The sequence below is a fragment of the Anolis sagrei genome, chromosome 2 (assembly GCF_037176765.1).
Source record: "Anolis sagrei isolate rAnoSag1 chromosome 2, rAnoSag1.mat, whole genome shotgun sequence".
Lineage (NCBI taxonomy): Eukaryota > Metazoa > Chordata > Lepidosauria > Squamata > Dactyloidae > Anolis > Anolis sagrei.
Genome location: NC_090022.1, coordinates 26,081,415 through 26,100,872, shown reverse-complemented (window position 1 = coordinate 26,100,872; position 19,458 = coordinate 26,081,415). Strand labels below are relative to the sequence as shown.

The 19,458-nt window shown below is 41.2% G+C and overlaps 1 protein-coding gene across 1 annotated transcript; it reads left to right on the top strand.

The window, feature by feature from the left end:
* Positions 1-8,052: 8,052 nt before the first annotated feature.
* On the top strand, positions 8,053-18,781 carry LOC132765634 (kyphoscoliosis peptidase-like). The gene is made up of 9 exons (XM_067464774.1): positions 8,053-8,107; positions 8,801-8,842; positions 9,213-9,269; positions 9,491-9,573; positions 10,800-10,908; positions 11,354-11,471; positions 11,931-12,119; positions 15,627-15,817; positions 17,795-18,781. The coding sequence occupies exons 1-9, from the start codon at positions 8,053-8,055 to the stop codon at positions 18,697-18,699; spliced, it is 1,749 nt and encodes a 582-aa protein (XP_067320875.1). The 3' UTR covers positions 18,700-18,781.
* The last annotated feature ends 677 nt before the right edge of the window (positions 18,782-19,458 follow it).

The window sequence follows — 19,458 nt, the reverse complement described above, 5'->3', positions numbered from 1 at the left end:
TTCCAGAGTTTTTGGGAAACACCAAACTTTTGCATGACTTTCTTTAGTTCATTCATTCATTCATTTCTGTTCTGCTTTTCACCCATATGGGACCCATTAAGTGCCATGACATTTATAAATTATTTGTTTATCTGTGTGATAAATCAGGCATGGGCAAACTTGGGCCCTCCAAGTGTTTTGGACTTCAACTCCCACCATTCCTAACAGCCTCAGGCCTGAGGCTGTTAGGAATGGTGGGAAAGAGCCTGAGGCTGTTAGGAATGGTGGGAGTTGGAATCCAAAACACCTGAAGGGCCCAAGGTTGCCCATACCTGTACTAAATGATATAACCAGTCATTTGATTTACAGGAGGAGGAATGGCTTTTCATGATGATTTATCTCGCACTCAGAAGATCCTACTCGCCATCTTCTGCTTCCCAATTCTTCCATTCTACCTCTGTTACATATGTGAGTAGAAAGTCGCAATTAACTTTCATATATATCAAAGCCTCATTTTGAAATGATTTGCATCCATGTTACAGGAGGCTGGTGCCCTAAATAGTTGTTTGTTTACTACATATTACGGGATGATCACAGCACAAGATTCGAAGTAGTTTAAAATGTATGTCAATGCCCGTAGTTGTGCCATACTGGACTTGAAGAAGTGGCATGAATCAGCTTTAGCACAGCACATTAAACCACCAGCTGTAGTCAATCTTGTCAGCTGAAAGGCTGCCAGTTCAAAGCCAGGTCAGGGTGAGCTCCTGGCTGTTAGCTCGCCTTCCGCATACCCAGTAGTTTGAAAGCAAATGTGGGTAGATAAATAGATACCGCTTATAAAAAGTGGGGGAAGTATTTTGAAGCACCCATAAAAATTGTGGCAATTTGATCCACGCAAAAAGGAGGAAGTTACGAACAAGCTCTTCAGCAGGGAGATCAAGCGACAGCAACCTCCATGGCTGGAATCAAGCACAACACCTTCCAAGATGCCAAAAGATGGAGGAAGCTGAAATATATACCTCTTATCTATGTATAATTGTCTGAGAGAAAATTGCTCCCCCCCCCCCCCCCCGCTCTCTTGGCGTGTCATTTCTACGTGCCGGGAGAGCTGCTCCAAGCCTGTAATAGAGGCTGGCTAAGTTTTCATTACTTTTCTAAGGGGTCTGGGGGTTTCAGGGGAGGGGAGTGGGTTTCCATAGCTTATTTAGCCTGGTAAACTGTAGGAATCATGTCTTGACTGTGGTCCAGACACCAGAAGTAGTGGGTTTATCACACACCTTCCAAGAAGGCGTGGAATAAATCCACTATGTAATTAGTTCGTCAGAAACCAGGGTTTTCCTGGTTTGTGGCGAATTAATTCAGGACTGTTCAGAATGTTGTCTGGACAGCCCCTCTTTTGTTGTGGTAGATACCGCAATAAAGGTACTGACTGGACAGGCCCTAAGAGGTCACATACTTTAGTAAACTTTCAATTTCAGGATGCCATAGGAGGCATCTAAGACAATTAAAGTGGAATCAGTGCTGTACCTGTGTAGTGTGAAAGAGGGGAAAGTTCAATGGAGAATGGAACCTCTTTCTTAGGGTAGCATTAGGGCCCTTCCACACAGCCCTATATTCCAGAATATCAAAGAAGAAAATCTCACAATATCTGCTTTGAACTGGGTTATCTGAGTCTGCACTCAGATAATGTGGGATTTTCTGCCTTGATATTCTGCGATATCGGGCTGTGTGGAAGGGCCCTTAGTTAGGACTAACCCAGCATTAGCATTAATACTAGTTCAGCTCTCTGTATCTGAGTTTGTAATCCCTATTCTATATCTATAGGCTTTACAAAGAGTGAAGATGATGAAGGGACATCAAATAGTGCTGGTAAGGAAATATCAACACAATATATTTTTTCATATATATATATTCTGTTGTATATGGGACAATTGGAATCACGTTTCCTCTCAAATTCTTCCGCCCTCTTTACTGTGCAATTAATTAGATTTGCCTATTGGACTCCCTTGGAGTTAATATTTGGTGCAATAGCCAGAAAGTTGATTTGTTTGAAATTCTATCCACAGAGAAGGTTACAACTTAGCAGGTGATAACAATATTTTTTCTTCACCCCAGGGCCTCAGACTGTGACCCCATCTACACTGCTATATAATGCAGATTCAGAATGCCATTTAATTGGATCAAACTGCATTACATGGTTAGACCACAACTGGAATACTGTGTACAATTGAAGAGAGATATTGACAAGGTGGAATGTGTCTAGAGGAGGGCAACTAAAATGATCCAGTGTCTGGTGAACAAGCCCTATGAGGAGTGGTTTAAAGAGCTGGGCATGTTTAGCCTGAAGAAGAGAGGCTGAGAAGAGACATGATAGCCATGTATAAATATGTGTGGGGAAGTCATAGGGAGCAGGCTTTTTTTTTTTTTTTTTTTTTTTTTTGCTGCCCTGGAGATTAGGACATGGAACAATGGCTTCAAACTACAGGAAAGGAGATTCCACCTGAACATGAGGAAGAACTTTCTGACTGTGAGAGCTGTTCAGCAGTGGAACTCTCTGCCCCAGAGTGTGGTGGAGGCTCCTTCTTTGGAGGCTTTTAAACAGAGGCTGCATGGCCATCTGCTGAGGGTGCTTTGAACGCAATTTTCCTACTTCTTGGCAGGGGGTTGGACTGGATGGTTCACAAGATCTCTTCCAACTCGATTATTCTATGATTCTACATGGCAGTGGAACTGCATTACGAAACTGCAGTATATGGCAGTGTAGATAGGGGCTAAACTCTGTTTCCTCTGAATGTTTATCTGGTTGACAGATTAAAATACACACACAAAGAGAAAAATGATATACAGTAGTCCCTGGGATCTGCAGGACTGGCATCAAGGGTAGATGCAACTATAAAGATGGCATAATGCAAGAACAACATAGCAATGGTGCCTATCATGTTACCCTCTAGTGGCAGACAATAACTTCTGCAAGTGTAATTCTCCTTTTATAGGAAAGTCGCTATGGGATCTCCCAAATACATTTGAGATGTGAAGATGCAGGAATTAACTTCCATATGCCATTGCTCCAATATGATTTCTCCCTTTTGCTGAAGCTGCTTTCACCACTTCAGAACTTAGAAAAAACAACTTTTGAGCAATGAGTTCCAGAATCCCTGGACAGCAGAGACATTGGAATCTAAAAGTTGTGAAGACAGTGGGTATTTGGAGGAATTACCACCCATATGCCATTGCTCCAATTTAAATTTCCCTTTCTTCTGGAGCTGCTATCACTAATATGGGGTGTGGATTTATCACATCCCTTCCGGTCTTAATTTGGCTGGAGTAATCCCTATTAATCCTTTGGTGTCTCACTTTTTTGCTCTGCTTTCAAAATGTTCTAGTTATTCTCCTCTCCCCCCACCTTCCCTCTTTGACCTCAGTTTACTTAAATTGGTTTTATTAATTTAATTATTTAATTTATTTAATAATTTAATTATTGAATTTATATCTCAAAATAGGATGATGCAAACTACCGGGAAATTCAAAGTGCAAATGTCATTTGCTCTAAGGCGCCTTCCACACTGTCTCATATCCCAGGATCTGATCCCAGATTATCTGTTCATCCCAGGTTATCTGGCAGTGGGGACTCAAATAATCCAGTTTAAAGCAGATAATCTAGGATCAGATCCTGGGATATAGGGCCTATCTGGAAGGGGTCTTAGTTAACTTGGCAAGAGGAGAGGAAGGGGGGATTTTGCTTTTCTCAGTGCTGCAGCCTCTCCAAACTTGTGCATTCATCCTCATTGAAAAAATTTCGATCTGTGATGTTGTTGGCCACATTGGCCACATGTGTCCTGGTCTTCATCAATGAAATGTTGGAGGATATGGTGCCTGACAGGCAACATGTGTCTCCTCCAGTTGATAATGGTAGTTTATTTTTCTAGCAACTCAAGTAGAAGAAGGGAGGATTCAAGAAACAGCAGTCAGGCAGTCCAGATTCACAGGTAAGCAATGTGTTTCCTGAATAGTAAAATTTTCCACAAAGAAAATTGTCATTTTTAAGCCAGTTGTTCACTGTGATTGTTGTAGCAAGTTCGCAATTATGGCCCTGCATATTGCCCTAAATCTTTACTGATGGTGCCCTTTAGAGAACCATTAAATACTTTAACTTACTTTATTGTTAATCCATCTGTCTCTATTAATTTCATTAGCAGTCATTAATGGAATTAATAGTGACAGATTGATTGACAGGAACATTTAATAACCTCTGATGTGTTCCACCTGAAAATAGTCTTATCAAGTCAATTATGCATGTTCCATAATTGACAGTATATACCTGAGCATAAGCCAAGTTTTTCAGCCCCTTTTTTAGGCTGAAAAAGCCCCCCTCAGCTTATACTTGAATCAAGGTTATTTATTATTTTACTCTGTTATTATTATTTTTATTACATGTACATTTTTATTCTATTTATTATTATTATCATTATTATTACATTTACATTAGTTTACTCTATTATTTTTTAACATTTATTATTTTACTCTATTATTATTACATTTCTATTAATTTTTCTGTATTATTATTATAATATTACATTTATTGTTTTACTCTATAATTATTGGAAGCATATTTATACTGAAGAAAAATTACATTTTACTCTCTATTATTATTGAAAGGATACGTAAGCATATTTACATTGAAGAAGGTTAGAATAATGGTTTAATCAGAGTTGGACAGTCTTATCTTAAATTAGAGTTTTATGTAAATATTAAAAAAATATTTAACCTACTGATGCCTCATTAATGTAATTCTATTGATATCTGTTTTTATTTTGAAATTTACCAGTAGCTGCTGCCTTTCCCACCCTCGGCTTATACTCGAGTCGATATGTTTCCCCAGTTTTCTGTGGTAAAATTAGGTGCCTCGGCTTATATTCTGGTCGGCTTATACTTGAATATGTATGTTAATTAGAAAGAGATTGTCCCATGGCAGAACTGTACGTTTTTAATCTAAAGTTCAATAATCAGCACTTTTACACACACAAAAAAGGTACATTTCTGAAATACACCTTTCTGCCCTGCAGCTTCCCTAGTTTTCAAGTGTTGCGGGTTCTTCCATGAGATTTTGATGAATCACACGTGAAGTCCTAACTATCAATCAATAAATATGTTTGTTGTACTAACAAAGGCTACGTAAGCTATAAAATATACTTACTATTCAAGTCAAAAAGTATAAAAGACAGTAATCAAAGTTATTGAAAGAAGCTGTAGTGACATCTAAATCTTCCGCAGATGAGATGTCACCTTTTGTGAGAAGTGATTAAATCTGCCAGGGGGCACATCCTTCAGATGGGCTAACTTGGGTTACTCCGAGATCTGAAGGATTATGCCCATTGTCTTATTGTCCATGCAAGAGTTTCTGTTGAGTCCTTTTGTTAGGGTATTTAGTGGGTTTCAGGAAATGTGAGGTTTTTTCCTGTAGCCCTGAGGTGCAGGGTTCACTAAGAGGTGGCATTTCATAATTTATATTTTATATAAAGATATGGGGAAAAGGGAGGCATGCAGGGGGACCAAAGGGGATACATTCATATAGAGGGGAGAAAAAATCATATCAGTCCATCCCACCCACCAGAGTCCATTGACAGTTCATAAATCACAGCAAGAGTCCATGGGGGGTTGAAGGAAAAAGTTTCCAAAAAGTTTTAAAAGATCTCCAAAGTGGGCAAAGGTTTAATAAGAGTCCAAAGGAGTTCATGGATTGAAAGGGAAATGTTCTTAAGAGTCCAAAGAGTTCATACTGGGGTCACTGCAGGGCGCTGAGGATCAAGGTCCATTTATTGGGAGGGGGGACTATAGATCCCATCTCATCGAGGGGCCAGGGTGGCCTGCACTTCCCAGAGATCCCAAGGGATGACCGCATCAGGTTCCCCGGGTCAACAGGCTTCTGGACATCAATAAGACGGCAGCAGGAATGATGTTGCAGCAAGGAGTCATGGAGCTCAATCAGCTGGTCTCCACGTGAAGTTTTGGGGTGAAAAGAGTTATTCCCAGAGCGGAGGGGTCCGTAATGCAAAAAGTGAGATAGCAGTTAGAATTAGTCTAGGAAAAGAATGGCACCAGTTTGGAAATGATCCGTTGACCCGTGGATACAGGGGCCCCATGGGTCTCCGTACCCACGGTTCAGGGGAATGCAGTTTCGGCCTCCCCAGGAGGCTGAAAACGCATCCCGGGCGAGCCAACAGTGATCAGCAGCTCAGGAGAGGGAAAGTTCATGCTGAAGAGAATTAGAAGCAGTAAAGGACACAATGTATCACTATGGAGAGGAAAAAGTTACAATTAAAAGATACTTTATTGGGCGATGTATTACAATGTTAGGGCAAGGGGAAGAAAGCAAGGCAGAAAAAGAGTCTCTTTTTGAAGCTACTGCTGTGGTCACATTCCCAGTGATGCCGGCCCAATTGAACATCCAGGAGCTGCGGAACTCCCTGCTGCATGTCAGATCATCTTGGAGGCAGGGGGCTCCCGTTGTCCCTCATCAGCTTCTGGTCAAAGGAAATTTAGCATAACGCCAAGTTTTTAACTTTGTTTGTGGCTTTTAAATACATCGTAACAGCATTTTCAATTCACTTCTGACACAATAAATAAATAGGTCTAACTCCTAACTTCCTAACTTCAAACTCTCTCACTTTCCAGTCTCTGAGTTGCTCCTTTCTTACTTTGAACAGGCCAGGAAGTGGAAACACAGAACGATGCACAGCCACCAGTTGTTACCTTTCAGCCAAATCAAGGTAGGGTGTCCATGAGATTGTGAAGACCATCTTTTCTCCTGCCTTGCTTTGTCAATGTCCTTTCTGCCCCCAGCAAGTTTTTGTTTACATTTCCTGAATTAGACACATTTTATTAGGAATCATACAGGCTGGATCTACACTTCCATATAATCCAGTATCTGATCCCAGATTATCTGCTTTGAACTAGAGTATATGAGTGTACACTGCCATATAATCCAGTTCAAAGCAGATAATCTGGGGTCGAAAACTGGATTGTAGGGAAGTGTACAAGAGGCCACAGTGAGCTGAATGATATATCAGTACTACATACACAACTGGAGGCATAGTACAACCCTCATGTATGCAAGAGATAAATTCAAAGACTCCCTATGGATACTAAAACTCTAGATGCAAATACTACTAGATTATTTCAAAATAATGTAACTGGGGCTTTTTAAATGTAAAAGATATGGCACTTCCACTTTTGTTGCTAGTTTTTAAAAATGTTTTGCTGTGTAGTCATTCTGGCCTCGCTTTCTGCATTCCACTTAGCTGTTTTGGTGATGTTGGTTGTTTTCTCTGCTTCAGATCATGTCAGTATTGACATACTTCCTAAGTATCCCACACCACATACGCGAAAGAAGTCATCCATCAGAAAAGGTAGGTTGTTCATATGTCCGGAAATTAATTAATTTTCCTGAAACAACATGTTTGTAGGCTCAGGGTAGTCATGACAAAGTTATAGGGTGCATCTACATTGTAGAATCAATGCAGTTTGACATCACTTTAACTGTCATAGCTCTATATTATCTGATCTTGGGAGATCAAGCTTTACAAGGCCTTTAGCACTGTGACCTCACAAAACTACAAATCCCAGAATCCCATAGAATGGTCATCAAAGTGGTGAAATAGAGCAATTTAAAGCAACTATGAATAGTGAGATCCAGGCTGTGGATAGCAAAACCTGAAGCTGCTGATTGGTTGGGCCACACCCAGAGAGCTAGCTGAGCCTGGGAGTGTTGGTAACAGTTTCATTTTTAGACGAGTTGTGCAGGTGCTCTCAGAGAGAGACAGTTAGTGTTTTTGCTTCATAAGCCGCTGAAAAGAGATCTTCCACGTGGACACTGAAAGACCATTTATATCTATCTCAAAGGACATTGTGTAAGTCAATACTTCTGTTCACATGAGTGTATATATGTTGCTCTGCATTACAAAAAGTAAGCTACTTGTTCTTTACTTATCATGTGCATGGCATAATTTCTTTCTCTGGCAAGACAATGTGTGGACTGATAAAATGTGAACTACGCATGATTTTCATTATGCCAACATGACCCATACCCTGGATCTTGTTGTCCTTTACAAAGCTGGAGTCTATGGGGCCAGTAGTGATGGACTGGCCCAAAGATGATGCATAATTGAGTCCTTCTTATGGAAATAATGCCCAGGAAGACAGCTGGGTGGACTTCCCGAGGCATGGAGTGCTGGCAAAAGGTCACTGAAAAGATTGTGATCAGTGACACTGGCAAAAGGTCCCTGAAAAGTTTTTCCTAGTTTCCAACAGACCTCACAACCCCTGAGGATGCCTGCCATAGATGCAGGTGAAACGTCAGGAGAAAATGCTTCTAGAACATATCCATACAGCCTAAAAAACCTACAACCCACTGAAAAGTTGTTGTAAAAAGTATCAAAAAGTATCCTGGGCACTGGTAGCTGCTGCTGGGCTCCTCCAGACCACTGATCATCTGCAAACATGGACTTTCAGAATTAAAAGGCCTCTCACCAGTCGCACCTTGTCCTCCCCACGGCTCAAGTGAGAGAATTAATATATTTTGACCTGGGGTAGGTCTGTATTTGACAACAGTAGTATGCAACTGTATTCGTTCTACAATGTCAATGCACCCATATCAATTCATGTTTCCGTATTCACCTTTGATGGACTTTGTTTTTTAATGTATAAAATATGCATGTTCTCTGTGAAATGATTCATAAATGTAAATCACCTTTGTATTTATGAGCATAAGAATGAATATGTACACTTCATTCTTAACCAGATTTCCTTTCTGTGGTTCTTCTAGGAAAGCAGGTATTTCCTGATCAGATAGGACAGGTTAATAAAGGTAAGGCCTTCATATGGCACTGGATTTGAACAAGGAAGGGCTGTTACAAAAGTACTGATTGAATGCATTATTACTGATTACAAATCTGAGGGCTCTTTCCTTCTTAAAAAGAAGTGGGGTATTCCCCAAGCAACTCATCTTAAATTAAAAGAACAGGGAGCTTGACCATTAACTCACCATTAAGATTTGGTGGCAAAACTGCAAGACAAGGGCGAGCAACAGAAGAGCAGGAGCTGCAAAAATGGGCAGAGGGTGTAAACCCCATGGACTCCTTGTAGTTTACCCCTGCTAACACTTATGTGAGCCTATTGTCATAGGATTTCCTATTTCTGCTTTCTGATTGTTCAAACCCTACAACACTATTCCCTAGGTTTTCAAGATGATGGGGAACAACGACCTACATTGTCTGGGATACAAGACCACTATGGTAAATATCCGTTCTCTTTTGTGATCTTTTATTTATACAGGCAGTCCACAAGTTACAAAAAAGGTTCTGTAGGCTTGTTCTTAAGTTAAATTGTATGTAAGATGGAACAGGTACATCTCTCAGGGGTGCTTTGAATGCGATTTTCCTGCTTCTGGGCAGGGGGATGGACTGGATGGTCCACAAGGTCTCTTCCAACTTTATGATTCTATGTTTCTTTCTAGTTTATCCATGGGATAAATCCAACCTGAAATCAATGCCAATAGATGTGGAACGGTTTAAGAGTCTGGATGCCTATGCATCAAAGGTAAGCTGCATTTTATTATGGTACATGCCAACAGACTTCAATTAGCAAAGCTTCTGATATTGATACTCTGTTTCAGAAAGAGTTTTAATGGCTTTCCAGTTCTTTTCATAAGTTACAGCCTGCAGAATGGTCTGATTGATATCTCCTCTTGGTTTCTTTTATTTTCTCTGTAGCCTCTGGTCTATCAGTTGTCAAATCAAAACAAAAGTGCTGAAAATGCACATTTAATGTTATCCAATCAAAACAGGGATATCAGATATGACATTAATCCAGCCTCCCCCCCCCCCCCCACCACCACCACCACACACATACACAATTGGAGCTTTTTGACTGACTGACATCCTCGTCGTATTAGCCAGTGCTCCTGCTGGGACATTTTATTAACAGCCAAAACTGCTCCTATCTCAATGACCACAGAAATATAAGAGCTCTCATATTAGCCTGTTTCATTGTTCCCACAAACAATGCATATTCTAATGCACATAGCTTTTGCATTATATTCTATAAGTCATATTTCTGTACTCTGTATGTATGCTTCCAGGTCTCAAAGTTAGCAAGCAAAACAAGTCTTTCTTAAAACTCTTTTAGCCATGGTGGCACAATGGGTTAAAACCCTTATGCTGCTGAACTGCTGACCTAAAGGTTGCCAGTTTGAATCCACAAGATGGGCTGAGCTCCCGTCTGTCAGCTACAGCTCTTTCCAACCTAGCAATTAAAAACATGCAAATGTGAATAAATAAATAGGTACCGCTTTGACAGGGAAAATGCAAAGAGACGCTCCAAGCAATCTTGCTGGCCACACAAGCCAGGAAGTAACAATGCAGGCTCCTCATCTTGAAAATGAGGAAGGGCTGCTCCATGGGGCCAGAGATGGGTGCAGCCTCCTGAAGCTGGAAATGAAAGGAGAAGCCTCTGCCCTTGCTTGTGTTTGTGTGTCTCATTGTCTATGATTGTAAAGGCAATGAATGTTTGCCTATGTATGCAAATATTGTAATCTGCTCTAAGTCTCCTAGGGGAGAAGGGCAGAATATAAATAAAGTATATTATTATTATTATTACTATTATTACTATTATTATTCTTTTAAAGAAGTAATACTCAGGACACCTCTGTATTTAAAACCGAGATGAGCTTGTGGTCCTGTATGGAATCTACATGGAAGTAAAGATTTGGGTGGCCTCCTCCTTATTCATGTTTATGTTCCAAATCTGTTTGTTTCATCAAACAGGTGAATGTCAGGAGCAGTGTGGAAAACCTGGTGAATGCCTTACTCCAAAAAGCCCAGAATGATCTGGAGAAAGTCAGAGCCATTTGGATATGGGTGTGCCATCATATAGGTAACAATTTCCAACTTATGGCAACTCTAAGGAAAACCTATCAAGGAGTTTTCTTCCAAGATTCATTCAGAGAAGGGTTGCCAGTCCCTTCCTCTGAGGCTGGGAGAGTGAGACTTGTCCATAGTCTTCTACCTGATATCCAGGCTTCTAGTCCAACACTCAAAACGCTGCACCATGCTGGTTTACTTGTTTTAAATTGTAAACTACCTTAAGCTTCTATTTTGTGAAAAAGGAAGGATGGATGATGATGATCTCCATATTTCTATTTGGTTTTTAAGTCTCAGTTTTTAGCTAAATTGAGGATGATTCTAGCAGAAAGTTTAGATACATGAATAAACGAATAAACACAAGAACCAGCCCAATTCACTGCTGTCACAGCCCCATTTTTATTTCATTCTCCATTCTTTGGGATAGTGACATCTCAGACTTGTCTTCATCTCTCCAGCATATGATGTGGAAGGGTTCCATAATGAAGCCAAGAGGTCTTGTGCGCCAGCAGATGTCCTTCGTTCAGGAAAGAGTGTTTGTGCTGGATATGCAGCGCTCTTTGAACAAATGTGCAGGTACTTTACGTTGTGCTGTTGTGTGCCTTCAAGTCAATTCCAGCTTAAGGTGATCCCAAGATGACCCTATCATGGGATTTCTGGAGTAGAAAGAATGTGACTTGTCCAAGATCACTCAGCATGTTTCCATGGTTGAGTAGGGAATCAAATCCTGGTCATTTTACTATGTTCTTGTATACAGTGGAACTTGAGCAGCCAGAGTTTTTGGTATCCACAAAGAGTCCAAACCCCAGTGAGTACTAGTGCCCCACTTTTAATGCAGACAACCCAGTATGCTATGGGTTTAACCCAGACAACCCAGTATGCTATGACAATGGTAAATTAACAGACTAATTAATTAGTTTTAAAATGATATAGGGAGACACCTTTAAATAAAAGAGTGAATGTCCTGAAGGGTCTTGATAGCATTTTGCTAATGTACCACTTTGCCCTTGTCCTGACTATCTTTCTTCCTCTCAGCATTGCAGGGATACAGTGCAAACAATTGTCAGGCTTCTCCAAAGGGTACAGCTACAGACCAGGAAAGGTATTTAATGGGGAAAGCGATCATGCCTGGAATTCTGTTTATCTTGATGGAAGGTGGCATCTTCTGGACAGCACATGGGGAAGTGGTTCTGTAGATGACTCTTGTACCAAGTTCACTTTCAGGTATGTTACTTTCAGGCAGTAAAAGAAGTAAATTGTAGTTTGGGACACTTTGCTACTTTTATTGCTACTTGACTTGTTTGATTGCTTTTTGAAGCAAGTGCTAGAACTTCCATATCAGCACAGAAATATATTTAGTCTGAACTTTAAAAGAGTAGCCAAAGTGCTCAATCTGTTTGGGAAATAGGATTCAGCTTCAAAGTTTAGACTAAAACCCATAGCCAATTCATTGCCTCATTGGATTGGAATCTACTGTGCTTCTTGTTTCATTTTTTCCGCTGCCATTTATGCTGCAGTTTGTGATTTGATAGCTGCAAGGTTGACCATTGTAAACAGAGGCAATAGAGATGAAATCATCAGTGTAAAATGTAGTGCTATGAAAAGTAAATACATCTAAACCATTATTTATTTCTCCTATTTGATAAACAAATGGATAATAGTGTTTCTAGGGTGTTAAGATGTAAGCCAGCAAAGAAGTCTGACGTTCAATTTGCCTTTGGTTATTTATTTATTTAGAAAATATTTGTAAACTGCTTAGCTCTGAATGGGTTGATCAGTGTTGTTGTTGCTGTTGTGTGCCTTCAAGCCATTTCCATCTTATGGTGACCCAAAATCATGAGATTTTCTCGGGATGGCTCACCCAAGGTTAATGAGTGGGTTTCCATGGCTGAGCAAGGAAGTGAATCCTGGTCTCCAGAGTCCAATACTCACACCATTACACGGTGTTGGTTCTCAGGTCAGCCATGTTGATAGCAAAAAGCCTTTTATCCAGTCTTAATCAGGCTGTTGGAATAAAGAGCACACTAGTCAGAGGAGTTCTAAGAGTAGATTTTTACAAGAAAGGACAAAAAGGTCCAGTTCAGGTGCTGAAGCAAATTCCTGGGCTGAGCAAATGCTCACAAGCATCTTGTTTTGTGCATCTAAGGATTTTAGCACACAAGACTGACAGGCTGTCAATGCAGTTGGACCATCACTTTTGATGACAGTCCCTATAACACGATGCTGGGTACATTCGTCACCAGTTTACTTTCCCCCACCCCCACCTCCAAGATTATCTCATCCCACTATGTTCTCACTACATACCTTAGGGTGATGTGTCCCTTCGTTTTTGGCACCATCATGCTGCCAGTCATGTGATATCAATGGGCAGGATCATCTTCGCCCTCCCTTGCTATTCTCAAGATGGTTAGTTCACTTTGATTTTACACTAGCTTAGGTACCTGGTGATTATGTGTTGGTCATGGGGGGTCTAGATGCCAAGTTTGGGCCAAATCCATCATTGATGGTTGTTACAGTGCTCTCTGAAAGTGGGGGCCATCTTGGAAAATGCGCACAAACATACATTAAAGGTAAAGGTAAAGGTAAAGGTTTACCCCTGACATTAAGTCCAGTCATGTCTGACTCTGGTGCTCATCTCCATTTCTAAGCTGAAGAGTTGACTCCAAGATCATGTGGCCAGCATGACTGCATGGAGCACTGTTACCTTCCCGCAGAAGCAGTACCTATTGATCTACCCACATTTGCATGTTTTTGAACTGCTAGGTTGGCAGAAGCTGGGGCTGACAACAGGAGCTCACGCCGCTTCCAGGATTCAAACCTGCAACCTTTCGGTCAACAAGTTCAGCAGCTCAGTGCTTTAACCACCTGCGCCACTGGGGGCTTCACAAACAAAGATACATACATAGATAAATAGATACATGCATATAAGCAAACTTTGACTTATAGATATATAGATAGATCCAGGGCCAGAGTTCCAGGGCCAGAGAAGCAGATGGCGGAAACAGAAGAACAGCCTGCCTCAGGGGAGCGTGCTTGCTCCATCCATGTTCAACATCTACACAAATGACCAGCCACTGCCAGAAGGGACAGAGAGTTTCATCTATGCTGATGATCGTGCCATTACCACTCAAGCAGGGAGCTTTGAGATGGTTGAAAAGAAGCTCTCCAAAGCTCTAGGTGCTCTTACTGCCTATTACAGGGAAAACCAACTGATCCCTAATCCATCTAAAACACAGACATGCACCTTTCACCTTAAGAACAGACAAGCATCCCGAGCTCTGAGGATTACCTGGGAAGGGATCCCATGGGAGCATTGCAACACTAGACCGTGCTCTGACCTACAAGAAGCACTGCCTGAACATCAAGCAAAAAGTGGGCTCTAGAAACAACATCATACGAAAGCTGACTGGCACAACCTGGGGATCACAACCAGACACAGTGAAGACATCTGCCCTTGCGCTATGCTACTCTACTGCTGAGTATGCATGCCCAGTGTGGAACACATCTCACCACACTAAAACAGTAGATGTGGCTCTTAATGAGACATGCCGCATTATCACAGGGTGTTTGCGCCCCACACCACTGGAGAAATTACACTGCTTAGCACCACCTGACATCCGCCGGGAAGTAGCAGCCAATAGTGAAAGGACCAAGGCAGAGACATCTCCAGCTCATCCCCTGTTTGGGTATCAGCCAGCACGTCAACGACTTAAATCAAGACATAGTTTTCTTAGATCTACAGAGACACTCGCTGTCCAAAAGTGGCAGGCCCAAACCCAGCACCTCAATCCATGGGTGATACCAGATGAGAGACTCCCCCCTGGGCACACAGAAGACTGGGCAACTTGGAAGGCGCTGAACAGACTGCGCTCTGGCACCACGAGGTGCAGAGCCAATCTTAAGAAATGGGGCTACAGGGTGGAATCCTCGGCATGCGAGTGTGGAGAAGAACAAACCACAGACCACCTGCTGCAATGCAACCTGAGCCCTGCCACATGCACAATGGAGGACCTCCTTGCGGCAACACCAGAGGCACTCCAAGTGGCCAGATACTGGTCCAAGGACATTTAACCAACTACCAAGTTTGCAAAATCTGTTTTTTTTTTTTTTTTAATCTGTGTGTTTGTTTTGTTCTGTTAGAATTGTAACACAATGGTATGGTTGCTGATGACACGATAAATAAATAAATAGATAGATCTTTGCTGATTTTTAAAAAATCCTAGAATAATGCTGTTGCTACAAAAATAAAAATATGAACCGCAAAACACACTGGGTGCAAAATAGTGTAGGAAGGCAAGGTTAGGAGCTTTGCAAAGGACTGATGGGAGGGTCACATATTGGCAAACTGGCACAATTGCATAATTGAAAAGAGGTGTGATATCGAAGGTACTCAACTCAGTATGTATCCCTTGCTTACATTAACACATTGTGAGTTGGTGTGATAAAGTTGTTTGTCTTGAACTGCTGTTTTGCATCTGTGCCTGGTCAGTGGATCGCAAAGCTCGGAGCACCTTGGTGGAGAGCGACTAATTAAGAAATAAAGTGAAGTGAAGTGAAGGGTTCTCATGGACTTTAGGGGTCTTGTAAAAAATTTCTTTTGTAGATCCCTCATAAGATTAAAATCTACTCAGCTTTGATCTAGAGTGCATGTATTTTCAAGTGCCATTGTCACCTTCTCCCTAGGACCTGTTACGATGAAACTTGGCAATATTTTGTTTCCTCCTTTTGCAGATACGATGAATTTTACTTCCTCACTCATCCTGCTCTATTTATTAATGACCACTTCCCAGAAGATCAGAAGTGGCAACTTCTGAAGCAGCCCTTAACGGTGCAGCAGTTTGAAAATAATGCCCGCTACAGGCCTAAATTTTATACCACAGGGCTGGTTGAATCCTCTGAGAAGACAACAGTCATAGAAACAGGTAAAAACAAGAAACTCATCTACTACTCCCTTTTGTTTCATGGTTGCACATTACTCAAACAATCACATTGGTGTGCTTATTATTTTAGCAAGCAATGTGTTACCAACATTTTACTACTATCTTATGTCTGATTGAGTTTTTATAACATTTTTTAAAACCTACCACCCCACTTGCAATGTGTTTGAAATAAAAAGCTAACATTAGTAAGTTCACAAATGCACTGTTCTCTCTGATGTTCCCCTTGAAAAGACATATAGAGAGATGCCCATCATATACTGAGATCCCAAACCATTTAGGCCTTTGAATGTCAGCACTGTGAATCCAGACCAGTGATTGAGGACAGATGTGTTAAACAGGCTGGGGGTTAATTCCTTTGGAAACTTCTATCTGAAATATTATAAACAGTACAGGTAATAATTAACAGTAAGAGTTCCCTTGATTCCCATAGTACACTTGACCCATTCTCTCTCTAATGGCAAAGGACAGAAACTTGATTTTGAGTAAAAGCCTGTTGATAGAAAACATTTTAATCGCTGTTCAGAATAGGTAATGGCAGTTTTCAAAACAAACATGCACATACCTGAAACTCCCTATCATTTGTGTGGGGAAAAGACCGAAAGGAATCAGTGATTTGTGGTTGATAATTAATAAGAAACAAATTGTTGTGCAATCAGCTCTACACATTTGCTGAGATTAAAGCATAAGAAGTGAAAGTTAATGAAAACCTACCCCAAAAATTAGATGCATTTTTAACCTGTAACAACACCTCTCTAAGGGTCTTTAGGTCCTCCAGCATGACTCTATGGTCAACTTCACATTGGAGAACCTGGAGACTCCTAGCAAAGTCTTTTCTCCAATGTGATTCTACTGTCAACGTCTGGTGGAAGTTGACTATAGAGTTGTACTTGAGGACCTAGAGATTCACAGAGAAAACATTTTAATCAAATCCTTGAATAATGACATCCACAAAAGTCAAATCTACAAATCTGGAGGGCTGTGCATAATTGTAGCTAGGAAAACTATGAATGTGTTATTGAAGGCTTTCATGGCCTGAATTGCTGGATTGCTGCGAGTTTTCTGGAATGTATGGCCATGTTCCAGAAGCATTTTCTCTTGACGTTTCACCCACATCTGTGGCAGGCATCCTCAGAGATTGTGAGGTCTGTTGGAAACTAGGCTGGTGAGGTTTATATATCTGTGGAATGTCCAGGGTGGAAGAAAGAACTCTTCTCTGTTACAAATGTGAATGTTGCAATTGGCCAACTTAATTAGCATTGAATGGCCTTGTAGCTTCAAAACTTGGCTGGTTCCTGCCTGGTGGGAATCCTTTGTTGGGAGGTGTTAGCTGGCCTTGATTGTTTCTTGTCTGAAATTCCCATTTTTGAGTGTTGCTCTTTATTTACTGTTCTGATTTTAGAGTTAATACTGGTAGCCAGATATTGTTCATTTTCATGCTCCAATCAATGCTAATCAAGGTAGCCAATTGCAACATTCACACTTGCCTCCAATAGACAAGAGTTCTTTCCCCACCCTGGACATTCAGCAGATATATAAACCCCACTTGCCTAGTTTTCAACAGACCTCACAACCTCTGAGGATGCCTGCCATAGATGTTGGTGAAACCTCAGGAGAGAATGCTTCTGGAACATGGCCATGCAGCCCGGAAAACTCACAACAACCCCAAACTATTAATAACTGTATGTATCTACCATAAGAAAAATTAGAAGTCAGCTTTTCTTCTACTTTTCCTTCTTTCGCTTCTTTCTGTTTTGTATTTTTTCCTTTCCTTTTTAATTTTTAAGTGGGTTGTTGTGTGTTTTCTGGGCTGTATGGTCATGTTCCAGAAACATTCTCTCCTGACATTTCGCCTGCATTTTTAAAGTGTCGTTGCACTTCTAAAATTTGCAGTAAAATGTTTTCAAAAGAACACATTTAATTTCTGTTGACTGCATGAACATTTTTATTGTTGTTCTACAGAAAATGGCAAAGCAACCATTTTTATTGAGAGCCGTGCTCCAGTTCTCTTCCTGGTTTCACTGAATGGGGCAAAGGAGCACTGTTTGATGGCGTTGCAAAAGAATGGGGTTCTGCTGGAAGTCTATCCCCCACAGACAGGGACTCACCGTTTGGAGATCTTTGCCAAAGCCGTCAAAGACCCAGAAAAAGAGTACAGCAGTGTGCTGGAATACTCTTTGAAATGTCGCTCTGTAGACAAAAGCATCTCTTTGCCCAAAGCACTCATCCAGCCAGTGGGGCCCAGCTGGCATTCAGAGGAGAACGGGATCCTAGAGGCCTTGCCCGATTGCCCTATAATCCTCAGTGAGGATGGCCGTTGTGTTGTCACTTTCACCCGAAAGAAAAATCTGGATGTCTTTGCTACTCTGGCTTCTGATTCCAGCAAGGTGCCAGAAGATATAAGGAGACGTCATATTTGGAAAACCTGCCAAGGAAGCCAGGTGGAGTTAAAGGTTCATCTCCCTCATTCTGGAGACTTTGCTCTGCATATCTGGGCAAAGAAGGCGTCTGATCCAGGAGGCCATCAGTGTGCCCTCAGCTACCTCCTCTCCTGTCCAAACAAGAGCATAATGTGGCCAGTTTTTCCATTGACGTATCGGAACTGGGAGGAAAACTATGAGCTAGTGTCACCTCTGGCTGGTATATTGCCAGCCAACCGCCAGGTTCAGTTTAAACTCAAGATGCCTGGTGTAGATGAGGCATCTGTTCAATGCGGGAAGACTTACCCACTGACTCACCATGGAAATGATTTTTGGGAGGGAGACTGTCACACTTCAGGTAGCTCCAAGGTTAGAGTGATGGTATCCCAAAATGCCAATGATAACACCTTCTGGTCTGTGTTGGAGTACAATGTAGAAAGTCACTAGAATAGATGAAGAGTGCATTGACACTGTAGAAGAGGGGTCCTCAAACTAAGGCCCCGGGGCCGAATACGGCCCTCCAAGGTCATTTACCCGGCCCTCGCTCAGGGTCAACCTAAGCCTGAAATGATTTGAAAGCACACAACAACATCAACAAGCCTATCTAATCAGCCAAAAGCAGGCCCACACTTCCCACTGAAATACTAATAAGTTTATATTTGTTAAAATTGTTCTTCATTTTAATTATTGTATTTATTAAAATGTTTTAAGTGTTTTTTGCACTACAAATAAGATATGTGCAGTGTGCATAGGAATTCATTCATATTTTTTTTCAAATTATAATCTGGCCCTCCAACAGTTTGAGGGACTGTGACCTGGCCCTCTGTTTAAATAGTTTGAGGACCCCTGCTGTAGAATGAATGCAGCTTGATCCCACTTTAACTGCCATGGCTCAGTGCTATGGGATCAGAGATTTTACCAGATCTTTAGCCTTAATTGCCAAAGAATGCTGATGCTTCACCAAACTACACATTCGAGGATTTCATAGTACTGAGACACTTTCTACACTGGCATATAAAATCCAAATTATCTGCTTTGAACTGGATTATATGGCAATGTAGACTCATATAATCCAGTTCAAAGCAGATAATGTGGATTATATGTTTTGATAATCTGGATTATATGGAAGTGTAGAAGTGGCCTGAGCCATGGCACTTAAAGTAGGATCAAACTGCATTCATTCTAGAGTGTAATTACATTTGAAAA